This window comes from Marmota flaviventris, chromosome 12 (genome assembly GCF_047511675.1).
Source record: "Marmota flaviventris isolate mMarFla1 chromosome 12, mMarFla1.hap1, whole genome shotgun sequence".
Classification (NCBI taxonomy): domain Eukaryota; kingdom Metazoa; phylum Chordata; class Mammalia; order Rodentia; family Sciuridae; genus Marmota; species Marmota flaviventris.
The window spans coordinates 70,372,159-70,392,764 of NC_092509.1; the positions used below are offsets into that span (position 1 = coordinate 70,372,159).

Below are 20,606 nucleotides of genomic sequence, written 5' to 3' on the forward strand. Positions count from 1 at the left end.
ATGTCTTCACACCCTCATTCATCTATAGTCTGTTATCAAAGGCTAATATCCCATCTTTCTTGCTTCACCTCACTAACACTACCTCCTTCCTCACTAACACTACCTCCTTCCACCTTTGTGAAAGACATTCTTAAGAAATAAATAGCCCCTGTAGCAAACCACCATTTCCTCATTTCTACCTCCTTTATTCCTTTTCTTCTATTGTCAGTCCCTTTATTACCCTTTATTACCTGGTTTTCTGTTATCTCAATAGTGTCTTATGGAATTCTGGTGCTCTAATAGGCTTGCTCCCCAAGCTACTTCTTCAGACTTATCTTTTAGTAGTCTTTCCCTTTATTTTTCCTGTTACAGAGTAGAATGTTTCTCCTATCAAGAACATTCCCTTTGTTTTGGATTCCATTCCTTCCTGCTTGCTCAGGAATCTTCTTCCATTGTTAATTTGCTCTTCTTTAACTTTCACAAAAGTTTTCACATTTTCAATTATAATTATGTTAAAGAGATATTTTCTGAGAAATATGTCTTTAGGTGATTTTGTCTTTGTGTAAACATCACAAAGTATATTTATACAAACCTAAATTATACACCTAGGGTATATGAATTAGCCACTCTCATCTATTTAGTCCATCATTGACCTAAACTTCATTATATAACACATAAATGTTTTCTTAAAGATGGGAGTATATGGTGGTCTTGGTCTACATTCCCAAATAACAAATATCAGTGAGAGACTGGAGCTGAAGAGTAATTGCCCTCCTTGGATGGGACATGTGCTATCTATTTAAACAGTCTCAGTTTTCTGATGTCATGTAGGAAGCCTACTTTGCTCAGTTGTCACCTATGTGGTAACAGAAAAAGAATTTTATATTCCTGGCCTTTGTTTCATTATCTGACATCTAAAAGTTATTCCATACCCCTGGACTTGTATTTACACATACAACCTTATTTCCTCTTCTCACTAACTCTCTGTTCCAGAAGGTTTTCACTCAGGCAGGTTCCCCATGTTTCAGCTCACAAGGATTTCTTCTTTTCCTAGTCCTCCATATTTTCATATTCTCCACCTTGTCTTTTATTTCCAGTAAGTGAGCAGATTCCTTGAGGGCAGGGATCATATTTCCTTATTTAAAAGTTGGCTTAAGTTTTATATGATAGGAAATGTACCTTTAAAAAACTAAAATCATAAAGCTCAGTGAGATGCTGGCATGATGATGGGCACATGAGAACTGAAAATGACAGGGAGCAGCAGATTCACAATTCCAGGCTCATGCCTACTCTAGGGCATGCATCTGTTGACTGGAAAGGCAGACAAAATTGCATGTACTATTCAAAATGCTTCTCTTTGTCTTTTTTCTTCTTTCTTTCCACCTTCTCCCTTCCTTCACAGTCTACTTTTTCTTTTTGCTAAGCACATATAGTTGATTTTTATAATTACTTCATGATAGAATTCCAGTATACTTCTCTATCTCCCACAGTGGTGGAACACTGTGTCTATATGAAAAGAATTAACCTAGTTGAATGAATGAGTACATCAATAAATGCTTTGGGGGATAGTGAGCAGGAGGTGGTGCAAATTAATTATACTTACCATCTGTGTGTTTTTCTTTGCAACTATTCAGTCAGGCAAGGAGCAGCCATAGAGTTCTGTTCCTTGATTTACAATATCTGTGATGAAAATTTCTCTAAATTCCTTTCTAGCTCTAAATTTCTTTTTTCTTTTTTTGGGGGGAGGGTACTGGGATTTGAACTCAGGGGCACTCAACCACTAAGCCATATCCCCAACCCTATTTTGCATTTTATTTAGAGACAGGGTCTCACTGAATTGTGTAGCACCTCACTTTCTGCTGAGGCTGGCTTTGAACTCGCAATCTTCCTGCCTCAGCCTCCCGAGCTACTGGGATTACAGGTGTGTGCCACTGTGCCCAGCCTCTAAATTTCTTGAAGATTGATACCCCTACAATATATCATAGTCTGATTCTAAAGCTTTTTAGAGGTCCGGTAGCAAAGCAGAGAATCTGCATGGTACATTTATTTCCTGATAATTTGCTATAAATTTTTGCCTTCAGAAGTTAGAATTTCCCTTTTTTTAGTTCCTCAATATTACTTTATTATGTTACTTAAAAGTTCTTCCAGTGGAATAAAATTAAAATACATTTGATTTAAATCCTAATCTCTGAATTAAGTATAGTGTTTCATAAGTCAACTCAAAGATAAAGGGGCTATTTAAAAGACTGGGAAAACCAACCCTTTAAGCAAGTTGAGGATTTTGCAGCAGGTACTGTTATTGAGATATACTATAGAAAGAGACCCAAGTAGCTACCCCAGCTTTCAGTGACTTAACAAAGTAAATTTGAACTAGATTACTTTGGGGGAGAGGTTGTTAAGCAGTTAATATAAGAAACATTTAAGAAACAAAAAGAGTATAGTCTATTTAGTAATGTCTTCCATCAATTTACTTTGATTTGAAGGAAAGAATATTTACTCTCTGGCTCTAGGGGAAGTTTGCTGACCCCTGCTCTAGGGTAAATATGAAGGAGTGGGTTTACTGGGTTATTTGGTGTCTTTTTACCTTTATGAGAAACTGCCAGACTCTTCCATAGTGGCTACACTATTTCACACTGTCTCAGTAATTTTCTGATTTCTTTTTGCCCTTGCTAGTCTTTGGTATTATCAGTAGTTTTAAATTTTAGTCATTTAAATAAGTAAATAAAGATAGTTCATTATGGTTTTGAATTTCATTTCCCTGGTAGCTAAGTATATTGAGCATCTTTCTGAATGGTTGTTTGCAGTCCATATGCTGTATCCTCCTTGGTGAAATGTCTAAGTCTTTTGTCCATTTCTTAATTGATTGGGCTGTTTAATACTAAGTTTTGAGTATTCTTTATATATATTCTGAATACAAATTCTTTGTAGGATATTTGATTGCATATATTTTCTCCCATTTTGTTCCCTGAACACAATGTCTTTTCCTAAACAAAATGATACATTTTGGAAAAGTTCAGTTTTTAAATTTTATTTACTTTTATGGGTTGTGTTTATTTGTATGTATGTAATATCTAAGAACCCCAAGCCATGGAGACTGTTTTCTTCTAGAAGTCTTATACTTCTATGTTTTTCATAGATCCGTTTTGAATTAATTGTTATTGAAAGTATGAGGTTTGGGTAGAGATTCACAGTTTTGCAACGCTATTTGTTGTAAAGAGTGTTCTTTCTCCATCCAACTGATTTTGTATTTTTGTCAAAAATAATTTAGACATATTTGTGTGGTCTATTTTGGACTTTCATTTCTGTTTTGTTGATTTATATGTGTATTTCTTTACCAATACCACACTATCTTCATTTTTGTAGCTTTTATAGGAAATTTTTAAATCAATATGATCCTTCCAACTCTGTTTTTTTTTCAAAATTACTTTGGCTATTATAGTTTGTTGGTCTTTCTATAGAAATTTTAGATGTCACTTATCTGCAAAAATTCTTATTGGAGGTTTAGTTCTCGCAGGATTCAGAGAGTATTTTGGGATGCAGAGCCAAGTGGAGGTGGGATTTTCCCCAGAACGTGCTTGTAGAGTGCCGGTGTGAGTTCGGGAATACAGAATTGCTGTTGGAATCTACAAGTTTGTGTGGTGGCTCGGTTATTTTGTGCCCAGCCAGACTGCAGCATTTAACTATTATTTTTTAAAAATTTCTTTTTTCTGAAACCCCTGTTATTTGACTGTTTAAATTGCTGTTTTTCATTTTTCATTTTTTTTTTGTATGTACTGTTTGGAAGATTTTTCCAAATTTATTTCTCCATCCTTTTATGGAGATGTATTTTTGCTATCAATTTAATTTCTAATAGTTTTTTTTTTTTAAAGCACATTGTTCATGTTTCATGGTTGTCATATCATCATCATCTCATCTCTTGCTTTGAGGTAGTTTTTTTTTTTTTTTTGAGAGATCAGTAGTACTGGGGATTAAGTGCCTAGGGCTTTGAGCATGCTCAGCTATTACTTTTACCACTGAGCCACAACCCTAGCCCCAAAATGTACATATCAATACTGGTCTCTTCCAAGTTTTCATTTTCTTGGGTTATTTCTGCTTCCCCCAGCTGCTGCTGCTGCTGCTTCTTTTTGTTCTCTTTCAAATTAAAGTTTGTTGTTGTTTTTGTATGTATCTGATAATGTATGACTCTATAGGGGAGGAAAACCTTTTCCTCTGCCCTCTTGGGTTTTATAAGTGACAAACTGTAAGGGACCAGCGAACAACGGAGGAAGAGACCACCAAGAGACCGACTCATGCAACCGCAAAAGGGGGTTTATTGAGGATCCAGCATGCTGGGGCTCCGTGCTCATTCAAGAAGGGAGAGCGGCCAAGAGCCCCGAGCAGGGGTTAAGCAGTGCTTAAGTACACTTTTTGGGGAGGGCGGGGGCTTTGCATACATCAGAGCAAATCATCATGAGGCGCGGGAAAATCAAACAACAACTCTCGAACACGATTAGTACATTCATTGGCGGGAACAGGTCGGGCGGGGGTGATAGGTTAGTCCTAAAGCGGGGTACACATTTAAACTGATTGGTTTAGGCCCTGAGGTGCCTACGTGCTGAGCTGCACTGGGTCCAGGTTGTTAAGTAACTAGGTGGTCAGGGAAGATTTTGACACACATCTAATGGGCGGTTGTGGGAATTGTCTTAACTGCCACAGGAATGTCAGGCTTGGTCTTTAACTTCAGTTTCTTTTATCCTTTCATTCCCCACTCCGTTTTCTGACTACTTTTAATCTTAAAAGTAATGAATCATAATTATTGAAGGGTTTCACATTTCATGAGTTGTTTTGCGTTCCCTGGAATCATTCTCAGCATGGCCTCCATTTTAGATTTCACTCGATATTAGACTGGATCCAACTACACTGACTACCTAACTTTAAATCTGGCTTCATTCCCCCCTCTAATTTGGGAACTCCTTACTGCTGTAAGGAGGGGGGGCGAAGAAGATCTTTCTGGCTTCTTCAGGCTGAAAAGGGACGGTGTGGGGCAAGCAGTTTGGAGTCCCCCTTTAAAATTGGGTCTATCGAGTGGTCCATGATAGAAGTCTGATTGAGAAGTAATAGACTGGAAGGCCATTTGAGTGATGGGTGGTCTATAGGAGAAACAAGAATAAATTAGTACTGGAACCATATTGATGCAGCAATAAATGCCATAGCACAGGAATATGCCAATGAGTATGATGGCAAAGACAAAGACTAACAACGTTTTCCACCAGGAAGTACTAAGAACCAGGAGCTAAAATGTTGTTTCCATGACAAAGTTGCTGAGGACATGGCTTCATCTGAGCATGTAAATCTTTAAGGATATTTGTCACATTGCCAGAAATGTCAGGGATGTAAACACAGCAATTAACATTTAGGTTTACAGATGTCCTTTCTCTTAAGATATAGTCTAATAATTTAATGTCATCTGATCTTGCAAAATCCTTTTACTAGTATGACCTCTGTGTCTAGTAGGGAAATCTTTAATTCTGTTACTTAGGGCTGGATAATCATACTAGCAAACACGAAGCCTACCTGTGTAGGTTAGGAATATCTGTGTGCCGTAAACTAAAAGCTACTCTGGCAGTTCCTTTTGATAGTTATCAGGAATTTCTACCTAAGAATCTCTTTTGCAGCCTCCAGTTTACTTATTTATGGAAGTTACATTTAACTATTATTATTATTATTTAAAATGTCCAGGAATAGCTGTGTTTTGGCTTTAGCCAGCTTTGCTAAGTGTTTAAGATGAAGCAAGTCAAACTGACTTTTGTTTCTATCTATTGTTAACAGTCAGCTGAGTTTCCCTGGGAGTCCTCAGGGAACTTACAGCAGCTTCTCAGTTCTGCTAGTGCCATTTGCGCTAGGATGGGTCCAGGCCTTGCTTGACCATGTGGCTTCCCTTGGAAGCATCAGGGATGTTTCCCTTTTCTGATGACCCTCCTCTTCACAGCAAATGCACTGATTGGCTTTCTGTCCTCTACTGGTCTCATTAATCTCCCTGATCAGGAGGTTATGTGGCCTAGAGTTGCAAAGCTCTTTGGAGAAGTCCCCTATTCCCTGATTCAGACTGACTCAGAGGGCAAGAGCCAAATATTGGTTTTCTTGGCCCTTTTAATTTAACTTTAATTTTAACACCTAATCTTAAACATCTAGCAAATAAGTTAACAGCCTTATATTAAGAGTACTGGGCTTTAATGTCTATCTCTCTATCCTGTAGGTGATTACTCATTATAACTCATTATCTTAAATTAACCCAGGTTGTGTGTTCTTAAATCGGTACCTCTGCAAAACATTAACAGGCAATTTTCAGACCATTTATAAGAAAACTACAGAATAAAATTAACTAGGGTAAAAACGTATTTGGTTTATGTAATAGCTACCTTGAATTTTGGCAGAGTTATACATTATAATCCCCTGTTTGAGATCCTGGTAATCGTGACAAAAACCAACTTTTGGACACAACTTTAAATATACTGAAATCTGGCCTACTTTTTTTCATAGTCATTCTCACATGTAGTGAGAGGGAACATAGAGCGTTATCTCAAGTAAGGCGGGGCTCTTTAAAAATCTGAAATACTATAGTTCTGAAGCTGATCTTTGCTTTTTAGACATCATTTTACAAAGCCTACATAAATTGTTGCCCAAGTTCACATGAATATTAGCTAACATAATATAATATCACACCTAAAACATGAATTAAAGGAAGGCTGAAAGCTTTTAACCTTTTGTAGAAAAGTAGCAAAGTATTTTTGTGTTTTGCAATAAAACCTTCACACAGATTAGGCTCTTATTAACTTAAAAATACATTTAAATTTTATCTCAGTGTAAAAAGTAACATAGAACTTTACATATCTTCTTCTTTTTTTTTTTTTTTTTTTTTTTTACAAACATGAATTCTTTTCTCCTCTAATTCTTTTTTTTTTTTTTTTAAGAAGTTCTCGGCGGACACAACATCTTTATTTGTATGTGGTGCTGAGGATCGAACCCGGGCCGCACGCATGCCAGGCAAGCGCGCTACCGCTTGAGCCACATCCCCAGCTCCTACATATCTTATTGATAACAAGTCCAGTTATAGAACACAAATGATATAAATAAATCTCCAACATGTTTTTCTCTTAAGCCTAAAATTACCATATAACTTTAGAACACCAGCTTGGTATAATGCTCTTTTGAAGCTTCTACCTCACAGACTTGTATACCTGGAAGATATGAACACATTAATAACACCACAATTACATTGATGATTTTATATTAACCAAGGTTAGCTTTTAAAAAAATAACATTACAATATTGAAAAATAACAGTTGTTGTTTAACCATAGTTGTATAATCTTTAATTTCTTTAAGATTATTTGCTCAAAAACTTACACATATAACCAACTTACACAAACCTTCTTTATCACTTACTTAAACCCTCTTAATTACTTAATCACATAGACTCTCTTATCCAGAAACACATTTTCCTCTATTAAATCCATACCTAGAACCTTCTAGTTTCTCTTTTCCATCTGTTAACCTCCTTCTGTTCACTTTTTGAAACAATACTTGTAAATGTTTGAATTTAGGCAGATTATTTCATAGACATCAACATTTTATTAGGTTTTTTTTTTTTTGAACACCTAGAAAAACTTATAAATTTAATTTTAAAGACATCTTTACTTTTATCTGTTTACCCAATTTAAATTGAACCATTTGAATCACGTGAATCAAAGATATTTGGATCCATTTTTTTTTTAATTTTTCATGAGCGCTCCTCATATATCTGCCAACTGTCATATAATTGCATGATATATGGACATATACATACAGACATACAGACATACAACACATAACACAAGTGTGTACACATACACAAGGCCTTGTAGCTGTTTTTTTTTTTTTTTTTCTTTTTAGGTGAAATCTCCATTGCAATGTTTAAAAACTCCACAGTTGATCAAAAATAGAACTGATCAGAAAACATTAACTTGCCTATAGGATCAAAATCATGAGCTCAAAAAAAAAAAAAAAAAAAAAATACAGAATCTAAGAAAAAAGCAAAAGTCCTTAAAAAAAAGATGACTGGCCAGTAATTAGTAAATACCATACAATTTACTTTTTGGTTTGGTCTAGTTTGAGTTCAGGTAAAAAGACACTTTTATTTCTTTTTTTTTTTCCCCTTGGATCTCAGATCTGTCCTCTACTGAGCCCCAGGCTTCTTCTATTTGCATATCAACTTAAGTCCTGGCTAAGGTCTGGAAGGAACTGGGAAGACTGGAATTCTGAGCAGAAACCTCATGCCTAAGGCATTTTAACCATAAGTCATAATTTTCAGGTTTGGATGTTGAAAATTATGATACAAGTTTAAGATGCAATTCTCAAAATTTTATATCTTCGTATCTTTCTACACTAGAAAAACTTGCTCACACAAAACTGAAAATAGGATCTCTCTTGACAATATAAAAGTTACCATCAGAAGAAATTCCTTCAGGATCATTAAGCTGCTTCCTTTGTTCTGAAGTTCCTAAAGTAGTATTAAGTTACATTAAATCACCTGAAAAAATTTTAAAAGAGAACCACACACTACCATGTATATCCAAAATTAAGCTTTGAAAATTCCCAAGACTGTTGCTAATTAATGTCATTTCAATAAGCCAGACCACCGTTTTAATTTAACACCTTTTTTTTTTTTCTAAATCTTACACACTGAGGGGAACAGATACCATATCATAGTTTATTATCCTTGCCCAAGTTAATGCACTGGTACACCTAGTGAAATCTTCTCAGGCTACCCAGTTCAAAAATTGATGAAAAAATAAAACTAAATGATTGGGAGTTACTTGTCAACTTGGAAGTAGAGTTTTTTAATTTTTTTATCCTAAGTATTTAAGTTTTCTAGCATGAACTATCTTAAATCTCAAACTAAACAATTACTTAAACCCAATTTTTAACTGCAAGATTATGCAATGCTTCAAACTCATTTAGATACCAAATTGTTACAATAAAAATCAAAACAGACAGACCAGATAAGAGAAAAATCTCTCCAGGTTTTTAACTCCCATTTAATTATGACTCCTATCAGTGGCACCATAGATTTCCCCATGAGTGGACCAGCTGTTCTCACATAGGGGCAACTATAGGTGTAAAATCAAGGGTCTCAGTGTGACTGATTTTACTGCATTCAGGTGGAGTAATCCTTACAGTGCAGGGAAAGAATGAGGAAATTCCCCAAAGCGAAAATGGCTTTGGCAGCTGCTGGGAATTCCTCAGTCTCACCTTTTACTTACAGGATTAGCCCCTTTGGATAGATCCAATCCCAGACAATCTGGCATATCTCCTAACTTTCCAGTAGAGTCAGTTTTTATCTGCCTTAGGTCTTGAATGGGGAAGGGGGTATGTACTTTGATCGGGTCAAATTTTTCTCTTGATTCTTTTTGTTTTCTCTTAGCAGCTTAAGGAACACAGCACATTTTAAACATTGGGGCGGTAAAACAGACTATTGAAAGTTACCTATGACCTTAGAGAACCTGGGCAGATTTTACTAATTATCTTATGTCTTTCTCAGTCCTACAACCTGAATTGCTAACATTTCTGACCTGAGAAGGAAGGGGAGCATCCAGGAGGAATGGATGCGGGGTTGGGAGTGTTGCGTAGCCCATACGTAGGCAAATGTGATTGGGGCTTTCCCTCAGTGCCATTCATCTACCGATCACCCTAGATACCCCTGAGGGCTGTCGGGAGGGGGCTCAAGAGAAAGGACCTTAGGAATACGTCTGAGTGTAGCCCAGACCGGAATTCCGCAGTTGTTCCAAACTCTTTCATCCACCTCCACGCATCCGAGGCCGATCGGGATTCGGGACACTGTGTACTCACGCCAATTGCTCTCCGGGCCCAGACAGAAAAGTTGGAAGTGGCTTTGGCAGAACCCAACATGCCTGCTCTGTATAGAACAGGTGATTGAGAGCTGCCTAGGCTGGGAAACCTCTGACCCGAGTCTTGAAGAGTGGTGGCTGCACTAATTGCGTTTAAGTAGCCGTCGGGTGCCCACCTTACCTCCAGAAAGAAAGAGAGAGAAAGATGTACCTCAAACAGACATGGGGTGCGGGCACTTACCTCGGTGTAGAATCTCGGTCTGGGACAGAATTTATGACTGAAAGTTCGGCTCCCATCCCCAAAGCCAATTAATGCCAATTTAATAATGAGGACAGGGTTTTGAGAAAAGTTAAAGCGAGATATCAAAGTTCTTAGATCCCCAGCAGGCATTTTCCTCTGCAGCGAGTTCACTCAAGCCAACTATGGGAAGAAAAGAAAACACTGCTTCCCTAATCTTGCTTAACAAAGGGGAGTAACGTTTATCAAAGTTCTTGAAAACACAGCCAAAGGGGGTGTAAAAGGTGAAAACAGAAAAGCTGGCAGTTCTGTTGACTTTTGGTCCCTTACAGGAGAAGCATACTAGGGACAATTTAGGCTAAAATTTAACTAAAGTTATTTCCACACATCTAAGGCAGATTGGAAGATTGGAATTTGGGACTCTGCATCGGTGCATGGGTCCAAAGTAAAACAATGCCATCACGCTTAACAGGAACACAGACAAAAACACACAAAGACATAGATTCCCTTTTCAGATTGTAGGGACAGAGGCGTGGAAGTGCTTTGTCCCATAATGGGAGTTACTCAAACAGGGACAGGGACAACACAAATGCGACACAGACAAGGACAAACAGTAAACATTTAACACAAGTCCAAGACACAGATTAGAACTTGAGTAACTGGCAAAACCTGATGAGCTGGACAATAAAGACAGACAGTAAACTCAACACGAGACAATTAACAGAACTGAGTAGCCGGCAAAACCTGAAGGGTTGGCAGCAGAGCACACCTGAGTTGAGGGCACTTCCGTCCCCCAGTTTCCCGAGTCCTCCAAGGCGTCCCTTGGGGACTTGGCCTGTGGCTTCAGGACACGTCTGTCCACCACCGCCAGGGGGAGCTCACGCTCTCCGCTGGCAGCCACTCTGCCAACCCTTAAACCGAACCTGAGCTCTGAGCGATCGCAAGAAAAAGGAAAAAGGCACGTTATTACCCCTAGAGGAGTCCGTTGGGGTCTCCTTGTCTGGCGCTGCAGGATTCCCGGCCAACGCACCAAATGTAAGGGACTGGCGAACGACAGAGGAAGAGATCACCAAGAGACCGACTCATGCAACCGCAAAAGGGGGTTTATTGAGGATCCAGCATGCTGGGGCTCCGTGCTCACTCAAGAAGGGAGAGTGGCCAAGAGCCCCGAGCAGGGGTTAAGCAGTGCTTAAGTACACTTTTTGGGGAGGGCGGGGGCTTTGCATACATCAGAGCAAATCATCATGAGGCGCGGGAAAATCGAACAACAACTCTTGAACATGATTAGTACATTCATTGGCGGGAACAGGTCGGGCGGGGGTGATAGGTTAGTCCTAAAGCGGGGTACACATTTAAACTGATTGGTTTAGGCCCTGAGGTGCCTACGTGCTGAGCTGCACTGGGTCCAGGTTGTTAAGTAACTAGGTGGTCAGGGAAGATTTTGACACACATCTAATGGGCGGTTGCAGGAATTGTCTTAACTGCCACAGGAATGTCAGGCTTGGTCTTTAACTTCAGTTTCTTTTATCCTTTCAAAACAAAAAGCAGATTGACATTAAAAAAAGGTATATGAATTTTATGTGATACTATATTTTTATGTGGGATAGAGTTTCACTGAAAAGAAGTGAAAAATCCAAAGAGGTAGACTCAGGGTCTCGTATACCATTTTAACAGAGGGTAATAAATTGTGGAGAAATGACTAGATAAGAAAAGGGGCTTGTGCTTCTAAGAGCAGCAATTTGTAGGAAAGTGACTGGGAAATGTATGGAGGAAACAAATGGAAGGTAAGGGTTATTGTTGGTGCAGTCTCATCTCCATGTCAGTTCCTTGTTTCTGGTGATAAGAATGATTACTTCTTCCTGCGACTGGCACCTTTTTGGGGGGGAATTTGGCAAAAAGAGAAAGAAAGAGAGCCCTTCCCACATCCGATGTTTCTTGTTCACCTTCAGTTCCAAATAATCATTATGACAAAGTGACATTTTGGAGTGGCATGTTATGATTCCCCTCAACTATCCATTCTTGTTTTAAGAGTAAGGGACTAAAAAATAGATTGATAGCCTTCCACTGGCTGAGACTGGTTGACATTGAGCATGACTTGGTTGGAACATTTCATTGGGGAACCCCAGATGTTAATATTTGTAGGTCTTTCTTCTTGAACTAGTCATATTTGCAAGAGAAGTCTTCCAGATTCTTGGCTGTCATATCTTAGGAGCTGAGTAGGTGAGGGGTGGGGATAAGAGAAAGAGATCTTTGTTTGTAGTAAGCTCATGTTTACTTAAGCTTCATGTTGATAGAATGATTTTTATTTGCTATTTAGCCTCACTCTAATTTTACCTCTAGCTTATATTGACTCAATTAATTTTGATTGCTTTAACTTAGTGGTTCTCAAATGGGATGGGAATGGAGGCAGGATTTTTGAAATTGTCTTTTGGGTTGAAGTAGACAGTACTGGTCAGGGATGCTAAAAATTTGGTGATGCTAAAAGTTTGTCAATGCTAATGATTATAGGAGGAAGAATTGCTTCACTCAGAGTGTTAATAGTTCCCCTTTTGAAAACAGTGTAAATCTAATATAAAACAAATCTCAGTACTAGATCTAATTATCCAATATATTTTTTAAAATATTTCTTTCAGTTGTTGATGGACCTTTATTTTATTCATTTATTCATATATAGTGCTGAGAATCAAACTCAGTGCCTCTCACATGCTAGTCAAGTGTACTACGACTGAGCTACAACCCCAGCCTCCAATATATTTTTAAAATTTTCCTTTTTCTTTTAATTTATGCTTGCCAGAGATGTTTCTGATTTTAAAGGTATTTGAAATTAGAATTATGAAGATTTCTTTTAAATGATGACCAGAATAGAGTAAAAAGACTAGTTAGAAGGTCATTACAGAGGTACAGGCAAGAGTTATTGGTGGCTTAGACTAGAGTGGTAATAGTAAAGAAGGAGAGATACAAAGTATACAGAATGTGGGGGTAGATTTAGAGATGTTTTAAATGTGAAAGATTAAGGAAAGGGAGTAATCAAAGGTGCTCTTAAGTCTTCTTTTGAGATGAATGACCAAACAAGTAATTTGCTAAGATGGAGAAAATTAAGGAAAAGAGCCAGTTCTATATTAAGCATATTAAATTTAAGATGCCTGCATCTGGGCCCAATGATGTTGATTTTTCTAAGATACCCATTGCCCCTTTAGACTTTGTTATTATTTAACTGTCATTCAAAAAACACTTCTTTGGGAGTTTCCCTCTCCCCCCTCCTATTACTGCCACCTACCAACACTATTTGTTGAGTACTTTGGGAGTTGGCCTGCCACTCCACTCCCTGGCGTATTCATGTACGAATTTAGATGCTGCCTGGGCAGTTTATCCAAGTTCCTATCCATATGGTTCTTTGACCCACTGCATGACAACAGTGACAGTGTGAGATAGTGGCTTGAATCCTAGTTCTCCTACTTCCTGAAGTAACTTTGAAAACAGTGCTTAATCTTTTGTGTCTCATTTTCCTCATTTATAAATTGGGGATACTGCTATCTATACATTTGGGATTTCATAAAGATTAAATAAGAAAATAATGATTACAAATTATAAACACTTAGCATATAGTAAGCATTCCAGAAATGTCCACTTAAAATTAGAATTATTTATTTAGGTATCTATTTAATAATATATGCAGCTATTATTAGAGTAGTTAAGCAACTCCTCCAAAAGCTACACCTTAAGACTTGACCCCAAAATTTTAGCCTTATAAATTTTAGGTAATTAAAAAAAATAAATTATTTTAGGTACTGAAAAAAAAAAAGGAACACGTACCATGATTTCCTAGTTTATTCAGTATACTTGTTTTTAAAGGGGGGCGGGGACTTACCAATGCTTTAATCACTGTGGTTCTTAGTTAGAGGAATACATCAGATTCCCCAGCCAGGCTTTTTAAGATGTCTGAGCTTTCCTTCTGGAAGTTTGAATAGAATGTTGTGGAGATCAGGGTGGCATCAAGCATCTCTATTATAATTGCCCTCAGTTCCTTCCCTTTGTTCTTAATCACATTCTTATTTGATTTTGTTTCCTTACCATTCTGCCCTCTATTAATCAGTATTCTATGCTGTTTTCTCACAGCCACCCTTAGTTAACTTACTTTCTCAGTGTCTGCCTGCCTGTCTCTCTCCCCTTCTGCCCTTTTCCCTCTTCCCTCCTTTCCTATTTGTTCTGGTAACCTCTGACCTTGGGTAAATACAGTTCAGTCTGCCTCTGATTTGGGCTGCTGAACACTTGAGCTGTGTGAAATTCATTCTTGGGATATTTTGGCTCTTAATATCTTTACTATTTATGTGAGAATGTCTGACCTTACATGACACAGAAGGCATATGGCTCATTTAGTTAATAGTAATTCCAAAAGGGACTTTACTGTCATGTAATCCAATTATCCATGATTTGTATGGTATTGTCAGTTATATCTCATTTTCATGGCATGTTTGAGTGGTACTAATGATACTAACAATGTTTCATAAATGAGAAAACTAAGGTCCAGAATGGCAGAATAGTTTGTGACATCAGTTGGTGGGTAATTCTTTTTGAGCTCTGGAAAGGAAAGTTGTTATGGTTATATATTAAGTAACCTTTCTTCCCCATATTCATTCTGTTTTGTGAGTCAATATAATGACCTTGGCATTGATGTTTTTAAGGAGTTTTTGATGTGTTTTTGTGTTTGTCTTCTTTCTGAGATGTGAATTGTCTTAATTGTAATCTATAATTTGGGGGAGAAATGAATTAATACATATGTTAGCGTGTCTGAGTGTGTATGTGTATGTGTGCATGTGTGTAGTAGTACTAGTAGTAGGTAATAATCTTTAGTTTTGTTCTTTAATAAGAATTTTAAACATTCATTACAACTATGACTTTTCTTTTAGTTTTTATTTAGTTGCCCTTTGTTCCCTTTGAAAATAGTCAACCTGACCCAATATTTTTTTTTTGAGAATATATTTCATAGAAGAGTGTGGTAGAATATTTTTGTTCTTCTAAGCAAGTGTAGTTTAAGAGCTGGCAGGTGTTCATAGCTTCTCTTCTTTAATATGTGAATAATCCTTTCCTTGGTTAAGATATTAGCTTTATGTTATGTTTACTGATCCTAAAATACCAGATACCAGAATATAATCTGAGAATCAGAACTACTTCATATATACAATAGTTTTTTCTCTTTGAGCATTTTTAATCTTGATTTAAGTATGTTATGCTCTAAAAGAATACCACATATATTAGAAATTAAATTTGTTAAATAAAATTTTATAAAATTCAACATGACTTTTTTGCTGTGTTAGGATAATTTCTTAATAAAATATTGATCTAGCCATCTTCACTTTTTTTTATTTTGTATAGTGTGTGAGTCTTGGTAAATTGACATTTAGTCTGAAAGTAAGGCTTGACTAAGTTCTAGTTGAAAGATAAAATGTCTTGGATCAACTCTTACTATTATACTTTGAAAGTATTTTAAAATGAACAATGAGGACCATTTACATACATAATGTAAGAAATCTATTAAAGTATTCTAAATGTTCAAAGTTGTTGGGCAAGGTGGCACATAACTGTAATCCCAGCAGTCCTGGAGGTTGAGGCAGGAGAATTGCAAGTTCAAAGTCAGACTCAGCAACTTAGTGAGGCCCTAAACAATGTGGCAAGACTCTTTCTCAAAATAAAAAAATAAAAAGGGATGGGGATGTGGCTTAGTAGTTAAATGCTCTTGGGTCCAATTTCCTGGTTACCCCCCCCCCCCAAAAAAAAAAAGTATAATGACATTCTTTGTCTATTCTTGATAAGGAAAAAAGTCTATAATTTGGGGAGAGATAGAATGGAAAGGGGTGATAGAGATTGGGGAAGGTTGGGGGTATTAATTTCTTTTTCTTTTCTTTTTTTTTTTTTTTTTTTTTTTGTGGTGCTAGGAATTGATCCCAGGGCCTTGAGCATGCAAGGCAAACACTCTACCAACTGAGCTAAATCCCCAGCCCTATTAATTTCTTAAGAACTGCCATTATAAAGTACCAAAAACTTGGTAGCACACAAGAAGAGAAAATTTATTCTTCACAGTTCTGTAGGCTGAAAGTATGAAATTAAGATGTCAGCAGGGTATGTTCTCTCTGAAGGATCCAGGGAAGATCTTTCCTTGCCTCTTCCTAGTTTTCCGGTGATTGTCCACTGTTCTTGGTGTCACTTGACTTATAGTTGTACACTCCAATCTCTGCCTGTCTTCACACTGCTTTCTCCCTTATAAGACTAGCCTTTCTTTTTTTCTTTTTTAAAAAATTGCTATTCACTTTAGAAAACACTTGTAATGTTCTTATTTTTATAGCCACAACACCTGATTATGACTTATTGAGTGAATAATTAGTGAAATACCGTGTGTGTGTGTGTGTGTATCTGTCTGTGTCTGTTGAAGGGTTGTCAACAGACCATGATATGAGGAGTTTTCATTTAGTAAATATGTTCTCCATCCTTTTTAAAAGCACAGCTAGTGGTGTCCTTCACACTATTGTACATTTTGCTTTTATTACTTGTATTATTCCATATTAGAACATAAACACTATGTTTGCATAGTAGTCCATTGCATGGATATAATTTTAGCTAGTCTACCTTTAAAAATTTTCTAATTGTGGTAAAATATATATAACATAAACCTTAACCATTTTTTAAGAGTACACGTCTTTATTAAGTGTATTCACATTATTGTCTTCAAAACTGAAACTCTGTACAATTGGCCCTCTGTATCTGTGGTTTCCACATCTGTGGATTCAACCAATCATGTGTCAAACATGTTTGAAAAAACAATTGCATGTGTACTGAATATGTAGATTTTTTTCTTGTAATTATTCCCTAAATAATTTAGTCTAACAACTGTTTATGTAGCATTTACATTGCATCAGGTATTATAAGTAATCTAGAAATAATTTAAGAGTGTGTAGGTAGGTTATATGCAGATACTGTGAAACTTTTTTTTTTTTGGTCGTGCTGAGGATTGAACCCAGGCACTGTGCATGCTAGGCAAGCACTCTACCAACTGAGCCATATCCCCAGCCCTCTGTGTCACTTTTTATAAGGGATTTGAGCACATATTTTGGTGTCCTTATGGGCTCTTGGAACCTGTCTACTGCAGATAAGGAGGAATGAATGTGCTCATTAAACAACAATTTTCCCTCCCCCAGCCCCTGGAAACCATTATTCTACTTTCTGTTTCTGTGAATTTAAGTTGGTTTCCCTTTTTAGTTATTTTCATTTTTGCTTTTGCAAACAATGCTGCAGTAAATAGCCTTGCATACGTGTCATTTTGCATATAAATGAGCATATCTGTAGAATGAATTTCTAGAAGTAGAACTGCTGGGTAAAAAGGTTTGTGCATTGTTAATTTTGAAAATGTGCCAAATTGACACTACAAAATGAAAGTGTACCAATTTCTACTTCCCACAGCAATGTATCAGCAGTTTAAATATGTTTCAGAGAAGTTAGCTTGTCATCTGAACCAAATTGGGAACTTGGGAAAGGAAGTGCCCTGAAGAATTGGTGCTGTCATTGTCACAGTTTTCAAGAAGCTGGGCTCTTCAACAGTGTTTCTACCTTTATTCCAAAGGAGCATTTGGTATCATCCATTCACATCATTTCCAAGCTGTATTCACTTAAAAATCTTAAAATAAAAGCATTTTTTAATAGATCCTATAAGCTATTTGGATATGAGTAATAACATCTAATAGAATGATTGCAGTGCCTTATTTTGCAGGTAGTTACCACAACTTAATGTATGTTCAGCCATGCCGAAAATTTTCTTAGGACAGAATTTTAAGATCTTTAATGTGAATAGACTAAATGGATTTCAGTAGAAAGAAAAAATTAGCAGAACCTTTCTCAAATGAACTCTTATAAAAAGCTCCACTATATTATGGGGAGCTGTAGTATATTGGGGTGACAGGGGTGAGTGGGGAAGGAGGTGGGATTGTGGGGAAGGTGCTCCCCACAGGGCTCCCATCCCTCTTTCATCCAGAAATATTCCACATAGGAGACTCAACTTCTCTCCTAATAGAAGTGAGAGAGATGAGGATAAGATGAAAGTAAATGCTAATGTATAATCAGCTTCTGGTGATTCGTGTCAGGCATTTGAGGAACCCTAGAAGCTTCTTTGTTAAGATTGTCATGTTTGGAAGCTGAAGCTCTATTTCATTTTTCCTATAAAGTAAATTTACTGTAAAGTAAGGCGCATAACTCCAGAGAAAGCACTCTCTTCCTTAGAATACATATATAGGTTTTGGTACAGTGACTATTCATCTGGAGATTTTATATAAATGTAACTTATCTATTTATTTATTTATTTTTTGTTTTCTTACTATAAAGTGGAAATTCATAGTTTTACATTGTTCGAAATTTTTTATACATATAATGGGATTTGCAGGGTCTGAGAACCACCTCCTAATGATGATTCATTCCCAGACTTTTTTCAGTGCATTGAATTAACACATAAATTTTATTCCTTCTTTAAAAAGACAAAATATGTAGTATCTACTTTTTTGCAGTGTGCCTATTCAAGCTCAGGGTCTGAGGGTATAGCTCAGAGGTAGAGCACTTTCCTACCCTGCTTGAAGCTCTGAGTTCAGTCCCCAGCATCGCATAAAAATAAAACAACTTGGGCTGGGGATGTGGCTCAAGCGGTATCGCGCTCACCTGGCATGCGCGGGGCACTGGGTTCGATCCTCAGCACCACATAAAAAAATAAAATTAAAATAAAGATGTTGTGTCCACTGAAAACTAAAAATAAATATTAAAAAATTCTCTCTCTCTCTTAAAAAAAATAAAAAATAAGTAAAACAACTCTAGTTCATTTCTTCCTCAGATACTCTCACAACACTGATTGCTTTTGACAGTAGTGTGAAGTTTTTCCCCCCATTCATCAAGCAAGCAGTTCTGCAGCAGACACCAGCTGGGAATCCTTTAATCCTTTAATCCAAATCAGTTCAAATACTGCCTACCTGGAGAGAGCATCAGATCCCACAGATTGAGGACTCAGTCCGTAAGACTGCCCACCTCCTCCAATTTTAAATTCCAGTTACAAGTCTCAGGTTGTTTTACTAATTGACCAGCTAGCTGTAAATCAGGGTTCCCGGAACCCCCTTCCCGTGTTTGATTAATTTGCTAAAATAAATTCAGAGAAACGTGTACCAGTTTATTATAAAGGCTAGTACGAAGGACATGAAATGCATAGGGCAAAGTATGAGGAAAGAAGCACAGTTTCCATGCTCTCAAGAGAGTGCTGCCTTCTGTGAGCCTCCATGTGTTCAGCTCTCTGAACCCTGTCCTTGTGGATTTTTATGGAGACTTCATTGCATATCTAATGCTGATAGAGGGGAACCCAGCAAGGCCTCAGCATTTCTTCCTCCCTGGTATGGGTCAAGACCCCTTCTGAAATGGGAGTCTTATCATCTATTGTCAGACAAGGTAGTCAGAGAAAGGTGGAGAAGGTTAGAGTTTCTGTGACCACTTTAGAAAAGAGAAATTCTAGTTTCTATGGTCTGCCTTGGGGAGGAAGTTATAAGCCAGGAACGTTGGACAGAAACTAAAATATATATATATATATATATATATATATATATCTCATAATATCATAGTAATATGATTTTATGGAGATTATCATATAGAAATACCCTTCATTCTTTTAATACACTTATACTCTTTAGTTTTATCATATTTTTTTGTCCATTTTCCAGTTGGTAAATATTTAAATTGTAATAAACATCCTTTATATGTGCATCTTTGCCTATTTGAACAATCCTATTTGGATTCTATAGGATAAATTTTAGGAAATAGAACTTCTAGATCAGAGATATGACCATTTTATATTAATGGATAGTTTGGGATTGTAGAAATGTTATATTAACTTTCTGATTTTTATAGAAAATGAACTTGGTTCTAAATTTTCGGACATTTTAGCTAGGTGACATATAAATAATATATACCATTTTTTTGTGATGGAAAATGCCTAGTCATGTAAAAATATTTAAAACAAATCTTTGAAACTTTTTATTCTTACAGTGATGGAATGGGGGGAAGATATTAAAGCAATTTCAGAAGATGAAGCTATGATGTTGGTGAACCATCAGGCAACAGGAGATGTGTGCACACTGATGATGTGCCTACAGGACAAAGGACGGGTAAGCCATTCTGAAGGCAATAGGTGGATATCCAGAAGGGGAATGCAAGAAAGAATCAATTTAAGTGTCTTACTATGGTTTGAAACAGACTTAAAACTTAACATGTATACTTTTCCTGAAAATTTAGAAAATATTAAAAAATAATAATAAGCTACTCCAGGAGGAGAATTTAGAGATTTACACACACACACACACACACACACACACACACACAGACACACAACTGGGATAATGTGAATTATATCTCATTAAACTGTTTTAAAAAATACTAAGTGGGGTGAAAGCAAAGCTGATAAAATTCAAATTAAGGACTGTCTTGAAGTGGAATGGTGGATTGCCAGTTTGA

General features: G+C 36.9%; 1 protein-coding gene across 3 annotated transcripts in view; it reads left to right on the plus strand.

Moving 5' to 3' along the window:
- Lpgat1 (lysophosphatidylglycerol acyltransferase 1) overlaps positions 1 to 20,606 on the plus strand; it is a 78,016-nt gene that overhangs the window by 20,475 nt on the left and 36,935 nt on the right. For all 3 annotated transcript variants that reach the window (XM_027934858.2, XM_027934856.2, XM_034636190.2), the window contains exon 3: positions 20,142 to 20,260. In XM_027934858.2, coding sequence (XP_027790659.1) covers positions 20,142 to 20,260 — 119 coding nt within the window. The remainder of the gene's footprint in view (positions 1 to 20,141; positions 20,261 to 20,606) is intronic.